General features: G+C 31.5%; 2 protein-coding genes and 1 non-coding gene across 4 annotated transcripts; 1 reads left to right on the forward strand and 2 right to left on the reverse strand.

Moving 5' to 3' along the window:
* Positions 1 to 4634, reverse strand: LOC100814973 (tobamovirus multiplication protein 1). 2 transcript variants are annotated; one of them, XM_014770094.3, is made up of 11 exons: positions 4609 to 4634; positions 4186 to 4276; positions 4049 to 4101; positions 3862 to 3954; positions 3615 to 3686; positions 2954 to 3026; positions 2763 to 2808; positions 2570 to 2633; positions 1522 to 1575; positions 620 to 697; positions 1 to 534 (listed from the first exon to the last, which is right to left on the reverse strand). In XM_014770094.3, exons 1-11 carry the CDS (start codon positions 4609 to 4611, stop codon positions 442 to 444), a joined length of 720 nt encoding a protein of 239 aa, XP_014625580.1. In that variant the 5' UTR covers positions 4612 to 4634; the 3' UTR covers positions 1 to 441. The 2 variants fall into 2 exon arrangements, with proteins under 2 accessions (XP_014625580.1, XP_003549930.1); XM_003549882.5 differs by lacking the exon at positions 4609 to 4634 and adding an exon at positions 4344 to 4563.
* Positions 4635 to 6359: 1725 nt separating this feature from the next.
* TRNAW-CCA (transfer RNA tryptophan (anticodon CCA)) lies at positions 6360 to 6431 on the forward strand. The gene has a single exon. It is a non-coding gene; the product is annotated as a tRNA-Trp (tRNA).
* Positions 6432 to 9199: 2768 nt separating this feature from the next.
* On the reverse strand, positions 9200 to 9936 carry LOC100500278 (uncharacterized). Its single transcript, NM_001248796.2, has one exon. It carries the CDS (start codon positions 9921 to 9923, stop codon positions 9588 to 9590), a length of 336 nt encoding a protein of 111 aa, NP_001235725.1. The 5' UTR covers positions 9924 to 9936; the 3' UTR covers positions 9200 to 9587.
* Between the last annotated feature and the right edge of the window lie 2327 nt (positions 9937 to 12263).

The raw sequence follows: 12263 nt of genomic DNA on the forward strand, positions 1-12263 counted from the left end.
TTCCAAGCGAGACCCTTCATATAATTCAAGAGACAATGTTCATTTTGTTCAAATTGAAGTATTTCTAACTAATAAACAAATTCAGAATATTTAAGATTAAGAGACACTCAACTTTGTATAAAATAAAATGTTGAAGTAGATGCGTCATTGACAAGCTTGTGCCCGAAACACTACATCATCCAAACTGCAGAGAATAACTCAAGTTCTTGAGGCTTGTCATTGCATGTATACCGTACAAAACCTGAATCCAAAATTTCCTTCCTAGGTAGCAACTGCTGAGTATCACTCACATAAGAACTGCTGCCATGAGTCTTTATCTGCATCCTTTTTCTTTATCTGTTTTTCCTGATGAGCTTAAAAGTATCCATCTAACCAAGAACCATTGAAATAATAAACAATGGGCAGATAAATTAATAAATTAGGATCCAATATGAACAGCAGTTAACGGATGGGATGATATTGGGCTGATATTCTCTTTGGGGGCAATTTGCGCAGGATGTAGAGGACTAAAGCTGAAGGTAGGACCTCAACCAGCTGTATTTTGAAAAGTGAAAAGTAAATTCCAAATGCTAAGAAAGTGACAAATCAAAAAACAAAAAGGAATACTAAAGCATCATACCATGTAATAAATCAAGTCCAAAATAGGATGATCCAAAACATTAAGAGATGCATCTGAATCAAATGCAGACAGAAAACCCTGCATGCACATCAAAATGTGATTAAGAAAGAAGGTATTCTGCTTGATGAATATTACCATAAAAACCATCATCTAACTCTACAGCTTTAGTTCTCACATCAAAGACTTAAAATCTCTGCCTTCCTTTTTCCCTAAAACTCGTCTCCACATAGGACATACTTTGCATTTGATCACTCTTATCATGCTGACCACTAAAGTGTTCTACATGCTCTTTCAATTTCCCTGATTCCATCCACTCCCACTTACTTCTTTTAAACTAAAATTGTTTATGAGCATGTCTAACAGTATTGCACTAAGCCCACGTTATAAGATTCTCATATCCAACAAATTAATGTCATATTTGAAGTCTTGTGAACAAATTGATTTCCATTATACTCCCACATATCTCCAAAGTCCACACATAATTCACATTTTCAATTGTTATTGACAAAAGAAAAAATTGCATTTCCATGAATTATACAGCAAAAGGTATTTAGTATGAAGTATATGAAAAAACTAAACAACATTAGTACACAGTAAACCCTTATATTTAAATGTATTAAGAAACCCAAATATGACACACATATCAAATGTCTATTGCTGCACTAAAAGTAAATAGAAATGTTCACATTCTGTTGCATGTCTGCTGATGGTAACCTCCCTTATTAATGGTTCAAGCAGAGGGGAGAAGACTATCATATTAACGGTGTAACAAAGCATGATAATGTGCAGAGTACAAGCAGACACGGATTGAGATTTTACATGACATATTTACATAGACAAGCTTATGAAAATGTTTAATTGAACATTAAAAAGATAACTATAATAATAAAGGCAGAAGTTACCATAATGCATCTTATCAGAAAACAGGTGAAACAGATGGTTGTGACCGATCCAACCTGCAATACCCAGCCCTTGTTACATAAATACAAGTAATATTGATATAAGCAATTCTTTTTCAATTTCATCTTGTTATACTTTTGGAATATAACAGAAGAAAGCAAGAAGGGCTTCTTCTCAGTTCACAAAATGATGAAAATTAACTCTAATTCAAAGGATACACACAGAACTTGACCTTATTGTTTAAAATAGGTACTATTATAGACCAACGACTATAGAAATGTAACATATAAATAAAAATGCCCACGCCTAAAATGGAAAGTATATTGATTTTTTGTGATTAAAAAATAGAAAAAGCAATCTAGTTAAAACTGATTACATCTGTAACACAAATAATTGCATGAAGATACAATGTACAATTAATTCCTTTCCAGCATTTGCTTGAAGTTTTTTGGTAGCAGAGCACAATTTGAATTTTATAGAGGAAAAGCTAGGCACGAGATAGAAAAATCAATAAAGGAGGTACAAGAGTTCCCATGATTCATCCTTTAAATATGACCATGAATGAAGGGAACAAAGGAACTCGTGACATTGGAAAATTTAGCCAATGATCTCCCTGTACATCCAAACACTTCAGAAAATTTAATAGCTCTGTTTCCTTACTGATTTTTAGCTGTTGCAAGTTCAAGAAAATCCTTTTCTCCTATAAAAGTATTAGGTTAAATAACTAACTCATGCAAACACTCTCCCATGCCCAGCCAAAACCTTTATATCTTGCGTGTATGTTTGGAGGATCTACGTATTAAAAAGAATAGAAATGAAGAGACGGCAGAGCGGACAAACATTTGCTGCTGAACTACCGGCTTGGTAATATACTAAAATATCCCGGGGGACCTGAATACATTATGAATAATACCCTTTTTTCATAAAAGGAAGTGAGGGAAGTAAACTGTGTCTCAATGAGATTTTCAGTAGTGTAGTGGCACGACATGACTTGCACAATGACATACTAATAAGACTATCAAATAGACACTTAAAAGAAAATGCTCATACCTCATTGAGTTTCTTCCTTCTTCCTTTAGATTCAATTGGGAAGCGTCTCAGCATGAAAAATAATCTAAAAACATTTACCACAGGGAAATCAAAAAGTTCACCCATAACAACCATGAATTACCAGTGAGTGAATGAAACAGGAGACCTCAGAGGTATTATTTCATAGACAACAGACAAAATGCAGAAGCCTCACCTTCCTCCGTATATCAAGAAGCCTAGTGCAGCCATAAACGACACAACTGAAGAAAAAAGGGAGGAAAAACATTTTTAAAAAATGTCTACGCATATTGCAATGCATTTTTCTAAGGTGGAAAAACACATTCTGGAGCTCACATGTCAGTGTGAAACATATTAACATAATCAACCTTTGATTAGACAGCTAACCTGCAATAAATATCTCTCCAATGAACTGCACAACATTGTTGTCATCTATCCAGAGGTATATCCAAATACAAACCTAAATCCAAAGTGGTGCTTCAGTATTATGATTATTGACATCAACTATCAAAGAAGTGTTCTTGTTTTTCTTAAACATTTATGCTTTGCACAACAAGCATAGTGCATAAACTAGACGTAGTAAACCATAATGAATACACAAAAATGATTGTCTTTCTAAAAGTCAATAATTTCCTAATCAAATAAGTTATGTTTGAACATTTGGTTAACAATCGACACATACAAGTCTCCGGAAAATTCATATGCCATGATATTTCAGAAACCAAACTCTCAACCCAAAACGGTCGTTCTTTTTTCTCATACAAAGAAAGTGACCACTACTATTCTGTTTCAGCAAAATGGGTGGAGTTGGGCGTTCAAATGTTGATGCTATAGCAGGTAATAAAATGAGAATCTGTGGCATGATGGTGTCTGGCTAACATCATGCGACACTAAAAACCAAAATAAAGAGCACTTTTCCATGAAAAAAATATGGAACATGCAGGAAGAAAAAACAGTGAAGCGCAACTATATTGCAGAGGATGACTGATGAGCACTAAGGAAATACCATCATACCATAATAGTGCAGACCAGAAAATAAGATAGATACCTGGATAAGATACATGGCAGCATTTACTGAAATATAGACTATCTTGAGCTTATCAGTTGGTAAACCCCTTGCCTGTTCAGTCATTGGAATAAAATTAGAATTTCCCTCTTTTACAAAAGAATTTCTATGATCATGAGAAGACAGATAATTCTTTTATTGTTATTTTTTTGTTGTTGTTTATTTACTGTGAGGTGGTTCTATTTCATTCGATAAAATGATTTGAAAAGAATAAAGAGAAGTGACTTGCCTGGTGATAAATTTCTACCCAGAAAAGGACAAGAAGTGTATATGTTGAGAAAAAAAGTAGTCCTGGAAGATCTAATAGCACCGAAATCAACACCTAATCAAACAAGAAGCCACTCTATCTATGTGAGCATACCAACCTTACAATCATTAGGCAAATACAACACAACAAAGGTACAAAACTAACCAACCTTAGGATGCAAAAGAAAAACTAGCTTGTGCAATCCAAACACCACTGCACGCACTGGAATATAAAAATAAAAAATAAAAAAAAATGGGCGAAAGAAACACAGAAAGAACCTGAAATGAGGAAGAATTGAGAGCTAACCTCCGTTGACAATGAAGTTCATGAGATGAAAAATCTTCTGAGTAGTCCAACCATACTCAGGTACTCTAACTTGAATTCTAACCAATTGAATCTACAGAGCAGAATAATAAAAAAGACAAAAATGAATGAGTAGTTAATAAAGAAGGAGATGTATGTACCAAAGCGGTGGAAGAGACAAGAGCATAAGCAGCGCATAGGAAGTAGAAAACAGCGTCCTGGCAGCAAGTAGAGGCGTTGACTTGCTGCCACCACGCTAAGTTGGGGAAGAGAGGACCAATCTCCATGCTCTCAACTCTCAAGAGAGAGATAATACCAGACACAATATGTCATGTTGTGATTCCATCATTAGATTTCAAGTCTAGTTAATTTAGATAATATATGTTAGATTCCTTTTACAGTCAATTTTGTATATAAAAAGCTTACCATAAAACAACTAACCCCATCGCACTACCAAAAATTATTTTTTTTAAAGATAGAATGATTTCCTTTTATAACTTAAAAAAGTTATTTATAAAGAATTAAAGAGATAACGATGGCGTGTTGCGACGTTGATGAAAACAGTTTTTTTTTTTTTTTTTGTACACAAGTGATGACAAACGGGAAGTAGGAGCCGAAAGAACTTTAGTTGTTAAAATTAACCGCGCCAAGTGATGTCTATATATGATTTTGGGCACAAGTGAATAAATTTACTTTATTAAAATAGAGATTTTTTTTATTGAGTATTATAACATATTTTAATAAAGTAGCTATATTCTTTAAGTAAATATTTGAACATATAAATTTTCGTTTCCTTAATTAATGAATTTAATTTTATTATATTAAATAAAACGTTTATTAATCCCCTTAGAATGATAAAAAAAATATTTAATATCTACATATAATTATTATTTTAATATTTTTCTACCAAATTATTTTTCACTCTAAGACTTTTGATTTGTTTTAAATACTTGTTATTTTAGAATTTAAGAAAATATTATTTATTTTTATAAAAAAAACTCTTTTATTAATATCTTATTTAAAATCTTAATTAATTCACAATTATATTTCAAATGCTGATAGAAAAAATTATATTTCAAATCTTTAATAGTGATATTTTAATAAAAGAAGACAGTTCTATATTTCCGTTGAAATAATTTGTATTTGTAAAACTAATAATTTTTAAAAAAATGTACGAGTTACCAAAAGTTGCATATAATTTAAAATTAAAATAACGCAGAAGCTAAAACTAGCTACTTCTGTTTTGAGGCGAATCTATGGTTGTCAAATGAAACACCAAACACGCATATAATTGATCAAATTAAGATAGTCCAAGATATATAATAATGAAAAAGGATAATTAAAGTCGACACCATAATATATAACCATGAGCTTTCCCACGATGCCAGTTTACACTGAAAGGAAAAAAAAGACGAGTCGATATCAATTTGAAAAACCTTTCCAGCAACTCATCATCCCAATTTTCCAAGGTCAAGACAAGAACATCTATTAAAAGAGAAAGTATCTTAAACGAATTTTAATATTTTAAGGAATTAGCCTTTAATTTTCGAAAAGTATGAGACTAACATATCTTAGCCAAATTTACATTAATGAAGAAAAAAGAGAGTTGGTAATAGCAATTTTCACATAACTAGCAAGTTTTCTATACATATTTTTAAATTTACGTAATATATATAATCATTATTGTCAATAATGATGAAATTATGTGTCTTAGAAAACATAAGATTTATTTTATTATATACAATTAAATTGAAGAGATAAAAAGCTTTAAATTTTTTTGAAATTAAGTAATAAATTATAAAATAAAGTAGATCAATAATTCGATATGAAATGTCAAAATTTAAATCACAGAAATTTTAAATATTAACAATCAAATAATTTGGAATTGATTAAATCAATATAACAATATTTGAAAAATAAAAAGTCAAATTTATAATATAACAATAGATAATCTACACTTTCAATGAACGAGTAGTGGTCGAAACTTAGAATTTCACCTCAATATTTAATATTCATAAAATAAATTTAAAAATTAAGATACTGTGTAAATTTGTCCTTTTTTTATAGATTAAATTTTATCTTTATGTAAAGAGAATATCACATAGCTCACCTCATAGATTTGTGGATCGTTTATTCTTTAGTGCTAAATATAAATTAATATCGATAGTTGATAACAAGGATCCGTGGCGCAATGGTAGCGCGTCTGACTCCAGATCAGAAGGTTGCGTGTTCGATTCACGTCGGGTTCAAATCCTGTGAGGGTCCTAACCATTTTTTTTGGTCTTGTTCTGCAAAAATAATAACCCTTGAACGCAGCATCAACCCACGGCCCCAAATCCATCCATCGCATTACCCCTCTATCTTTGCATTTTAGATTCCTAAATATGAAGTGATATGTTGAGTTTCAACTCAAAAGTTAATTGACAAATGTCTTTATATATTACGTGAGAACTTCATCCACAAAAATTCATGAAATACGTACACAAATGCTAGTTCATTTTATTTATGGCACATTGATTAATGTTTCATGGGAAGATTATTAAGTGTCTCGTTGTATTATATCATCATAAACCATATGTTTTCACAAGGGTATTATCGTGTTGTGAAGTAGAAAAAAAAAGTATAATATAATAATTATTGCCTCTAGTATTGAATTATAATGTAACTTGTTTTCAACATAGGTATAAGAGGGACGGATAATCAGATAGTATCCTTGCTTTTTTTCGACAAACAGATAGTATCTTTGCTTTGGTGGTATACTTATACATATTCTGATGTCCAAGTCAGTGTTTATAAAAAGATAATATCAAATTTGAGAGTTAGGGGAATTGAGATGGAAAAGAGAGATAAAAAAGAAAAGAAAAAGATAAAAAAATAAAGCGATACCCATGATAGAAGATATGATGAAAAGAAAAGAGAGATTAAAGAAAAACAAGATAGAAGAGAAATGAAAGAGAAGATAAATTGACGATTAAATAAAATGATACTTTTTGTTTTTTTAACATAAACAAAATGATATTTAAATGTCATTAATCTTTTGAAAATGAGGTAATTATTTGTATTTGCGCATCTGGCTGTAAACAAAATGATATTTAACTGTCATTAATCTCTTTCCTATTTTTGACAATATTTATTTTCTCTTTATAGTTTTTATTATAAAGATAATAACATTCTTTTATCATTTTAAACACATTTCTCTTTCTATAGATTTCATTACGAAAATAATTCCATTCTTCGTTTGAAGTAGCTTATCAGATTTGGTAACGTATGACTTTGTCAAAGCTTTTCAAATTGTTACAATATAGCACTATAGTGCTATAACAATCTATGTTCAGGTTATTATTTGGGTTTTGTGTGACTTGATCAAATAAATTCAAATGACATGAAAGAGAAAGGCGCGTTCTGACACAGAATTTCAGGAAAAAATAATCTAACATTTGTCAGTCACTACTTGAAAACATTTGAATTACTAATGCTTATGTCAGAAGGCAATGATTTGAAAACAAAGCCTCCTAAAATATTGTGTTCCATATGCTGCAGTCGATGCTACTGTTGTTGAAGCCACTAAGTAGCTGCACCAAAAAATGGTTCAAGTTCACATCTGAGAAGACTTGCTAGAAGGGAAACAAAGAATTCTTGCAAGATTACCTCAAATAAGTAACATATGATTGAGTTTCCGGGGTTCCAAACTCTGGTTGAAGAAGAGCTGCAGCAACTAGTGCTAGTTGGAACACGACGGCGTTTCCGTGCGAATAGAGAGGGGTGGCAGACTGAGACAGTTTCCATGGGGGCCGAGAGAGGAAGAGCAATTTCTTGTCAAATGGGGACCATGGGAATGCGGTTGTTGAGGTGAGAATCAGGTTAAATTCATCTATTTTTTTAACTTAAATTTATATACATTTTAATAAATAAAAAATAATGATATCGGATCAAATAGCTTCATAGAATCGGCTGGTCGAAATTTTATCAATTCTAACTCTCATACATTACATGGTGTAATAAAGGAGTATAAATGTATAATTCCTATTTTTGAAATGTGTTCTTTAACAATCTTTTCTTAAAGCAACAACACATCTTTTTCACATGTAAAAAGGTGGTGCTCAATGCAACTTATTCACGTGTGAGATAGATCTAAAATCTCTTTTATTTGTGTCATTAGATCAAAAGTCCACAAACTTTCTTGACCCTAAGGTAATTATGCAATACATTGGTTGTAATAATCATTTTATAGTGTTTGGGCACGTGGTGAATTCGTGGCAGAAGCTAAAAACTGTAGTGAAACTATGATAAATCAAACGCAACTATGTGTTACTTTCTTTTCATAGTGAAAAAATAATAGATTTTGTATCATCGCACTGCTAATCCAAACATGATATTACTTGATTGTATCCTTAAACTAAGGTACACTAAAAGACCTACTAGGTCATCAATGTTTGATCTTTATCTTAATCATTTTGATAGAATAGTCAACGATTTCTGAAGCAAATAACTTAAAAGGAGTAAGTGTTCGATAATTTTGATTGAACATGAAATTGTCAAAATTAATCTGATGCAATATTCATTGGGTTAGATCAATTGACTCAATGACTAAGTCGTACTAGGATCTTTAATTTGAAGCCGAAATATTGGCCCAGTTTGATAGGTAAAGTGGGCCAGTGAAATTCTAATTAAAAAATTATCAGACTCAGCTGGCCTGATATTTTTCTAAGAAAAGAACATATAAATTAATGCTAAAAAGAATTAACGGGACAAGTCAAATCGAGCCAACAAATCATTGACCTATGTGGACGTTATTCTTAAACAGGTAGTTCATATCTCAACAAGGGTGACTCAGATTCACTCGGGTTTAAAGTACACACAATGAAATCCTTAATTCATCCGTTTGTTTTACTTTTATATGCACTTTGTGTTTCTATTTTGTTTCATTCATAAGAACCTCATGCCCAAGTCCGAAATATTAATGTAGCCATGTAGGCACAATTACAAATATGTTGATAAATACAAACGAACCCTTGTGCTTGAACCTTTTGTTCAGAAATACAAAAGGGTTACAGATCTATATGTTTGACATTCATTTACTATCTGATCCTTAATCTTCTTGGCCGCACCATACATATTTGCTTCCACCAATGAGCTGCATTGGGTCAAATCTGCTTATGCAAGCGATAGAACACTGAATTTACTTACATCTGAAAGCAACAAAAGGCAGGACAGCACAAAGAATTACCAAATGCATCAGAAATACAGAGAACTTGAAATCAACATGAACCCCAAAAATGAAAATATAAAAAATAAAAAATTTCCTTATTTGGCAACACATAGGGAAAAATAACATGAACATGCTTCAAGTTTTTTTGTGATCACTCAAGATACAAGCTCAGACTAATTCAAGAAACTGTGGTCACTCAGAGCTGAAAGTTGTTGATATCATCCTTGAGGATCCTGTAGCTGTAACCAGGAACCCTGTTCCACTTATTGCTTTCTACCACTTCAGCAACAGAACACATTTTTGGAAGAAACACATTGTTACCCCTTCGCTTCCTCCTCTTCCCTGTCATTAGCAAGACCCAGAAACTGGGCCTGGAAGTGGAATAGCCTCTGCGAGAAACCATGTTCACAAAGTGTGGCTGAGGCCTTTGTGAGCTCCCTAACTCAAACTTGGAGAAGTATTCGATTTCCTTCCTTACAAGAGACCCAATTGTGCCCCTTGTGCCTATAGCTACTGGAGTAGGAGCAGCCATTCTATCTAGAAGTATGGTTTTAATGGAAGTGGCAGTGACACTGCTTTTATAGTTCATTAAATCTACTGTTAAAATGGATTCATGAAGGAGGCTTCTAGACGAAGATAGCTGTGGTCATCATCCTAAATTTAATTTTAAATTTGGAGCAACATCTAGTAGATGATAGATAATAACATGCTTTATGAAAAGCATGAACTTCCATGATTGAAGCTTTATTAAGTGAACAAGAACATCATATTATCCCAATGTCTGCAATAAAATCTCGCTTGTTTTCCCGGCATCACACTTTATCCTTTTGACTTCTTAGACTATATAATAGCTTGCTTGTAATTCACACTATGGTCAGTATATAAAACTATATTAGTATTATCTATTGATCATAGTACGTATGAAATGGCTTTCTGTAATCAGTACCCTTAAATTCTTCCACAATTGCTATATTGACAAATTTAAAATTTCTACAGATTCGAACTCAATGGTTCACTTTTTAGTTTTTTTGTAGCTGTTAGTCAAAGTAACTCTTGACTCTCCACCTTTTATGCCTTGGATAAAGGAAAGAAAGAAAGAGGTTGATCTTTCATTGTCTTGGTTTTCTGCTTTTTGGGCATGGGGTCCTAGTAACTTGCTGTCTTGCTGATAATTCCTCTGTTGGAAGATTCTTTTTTCATCCCTCTTATCGTTGAGTAACAAGATATGATTATGTTTTAAAAAAATAAAGTTTTAAATAAATATAATCAATAAATCTTACAACCAATTATGGGAGGTATTTATTTAATAAATATCGTGTTTTTTTTCTCTCTCTTTAATTGGATTGTATTTTATTATTTAATAATAGGAGTAAATATAAATTCATTATAATCCATTCTTAAATTTATCTTTTTTATGAAAGGCTATTCTTTTTTTTGGGAAAAATGTAAATTATATTAAACCCAAAATGATACAAAAGTAAACGGGACATACCCCGCAGCTAGAGAAAATCAAAAGTTTTCCTAATACAAGAAGGTCTATAAAACTTATCTATACATAAGAACTTAATCTTGCTAATAAACTTTATTACTGAAAATTGACTTTAAAAATCAACTTGTTCCTTGACAATCTAAACTGTAATTGCTATAGTACAAAATTTTTCTTGAACACCTGGATCTGTCCCTAATTAAAGAGTAAGTAATGCGCTGTCAAGAAATAAAATGTCTGTAGAAAAGAGCCAAATCACGAATGCGAGTTCAAACTTGAAGAAATTGTCTGTAAAGAAATAAAATGTCTGTAGAAAAGAGCCAAATCACGAATGCGACCTCAAACTTAAAAGAAATTTTCTGGAAGAAAAGAAGAAATGAAAGTGAAACGCTATTCTTAAATTTATCTAAAAGTGAGCAAATGCATTGCTTTGCGAAAGAAGACTTTGTGCGCATTCCTTCACCCCGTGACTGAAATAACATAATCAGCTGGAAATGCAATAGGATACTCACATTACAACAAGGTAAATCAATAGCATGTGTGGAAAAAAAGTGTCAACACAGTAAATCAAAATTAAAGACATCATAATGAATATTAAATCCACTATCTGTGTCTATATTAATTATTATTATTATATTCCACAATCAACCATTATTTATCGCTTGGTAAACCCCGTTTGTTATGTATCCATGTTTTCTTACCTTTTGTCCTTGATTTCAGCATTAGATTCTGGAAGGAAGAACAGTCGAGGTGTTTTACAAAATTGAGTTAGTTACTTACAAATTATTTAATACGAAGGACTAACAAGAAGAACGAGTAAAAACTTATCTGCTTTTTTTAGTAAGAATTAAACACGGTATATAAAATTTATAAGACTCAACATACCTGTTCAACTAAGTAAGCCTCCTTGATAAACAGTGAAATCAAATAATGTTGATAAACAGTGAATTGAGGATTAAGAAATTTAATCTTAATAAATAATGTTGCTTTGCCTCTGTCAAATCAAATGTTAAAATTTTTGGCGGATTAAAAATGTTTAAAGATTAAAACAATTTAGTTTTCAGGTATAGAAACCTAAACATAACGATGAATAATTAAACCTAAGTTTTATCATTAGGGAAAAAATGATTTTAAAGTAAATGCATCTCTAATGTAAATAAGAATATATTTATTCTTCAACTTAAAGATTTAAATCTTAATGTATTTTAATTAATAGAAAATAAAATATCATTTGCTTGTTTTTAAATTAATTCATTTTTTTTGCTTAAAAAACAATTCATTTTTAAAGATTATTATGCTTGTCCTTAGTTGGCTCGTTGGAACCAGTTGTTATTGTTGAAACATTGCTTCTTAATCTTAACATGTAATATTATCCTAGCTTTAAAG

The sequence above is a fragment of the Glycine max genome, chromosome 17, assembly GCF_000004515.6.
Source record: "Glycine max cultivar Williams 82 chromosome 17, Glycine_max_v4.0, whole genome shotgun sequence".
In the NCBI taxonomy this organism is placed as follows: domain Eukaryota; kingdom Viridiplantae; phylum Streptophyta; class Magnoliopsida; order Fabales; family Fabaceae; genus Glycine; species Glycine max.

Excerpts from the sequence above, each read along its gene's own strand:
- LOC100814973 (XM_003549882.5), bottom strand. The coding sequence starts at position 4,469 with ATGGAGATTGGTCCTCTCTTCCCCAACTTAGCGTGGTGGCAGCAAGTC. Across the intron at positions 3,687-3,861 it reads GGGTAGAAATTTATCACCAG|GCAAGGGGTTTACCAACTGA; the intron begins GCAAGTCACTTC and ends ATGACTGAACAG. Across the intron at positions 1,576-2,569 it reads GAAGGAAGAAACTCAATGAG|GTTGGATCGGTCACAACCAT; the intron begins GTATGAGCATTT and ends TGGGTATTGCAG.
- LOC100500278 (NM_001248796.2), bottom strand. The coding sequence starts at position 9,923 with ATGGCTGCTCCTACTCCAGTAGCTATAGGCACAAGGGGCACAATTGGG.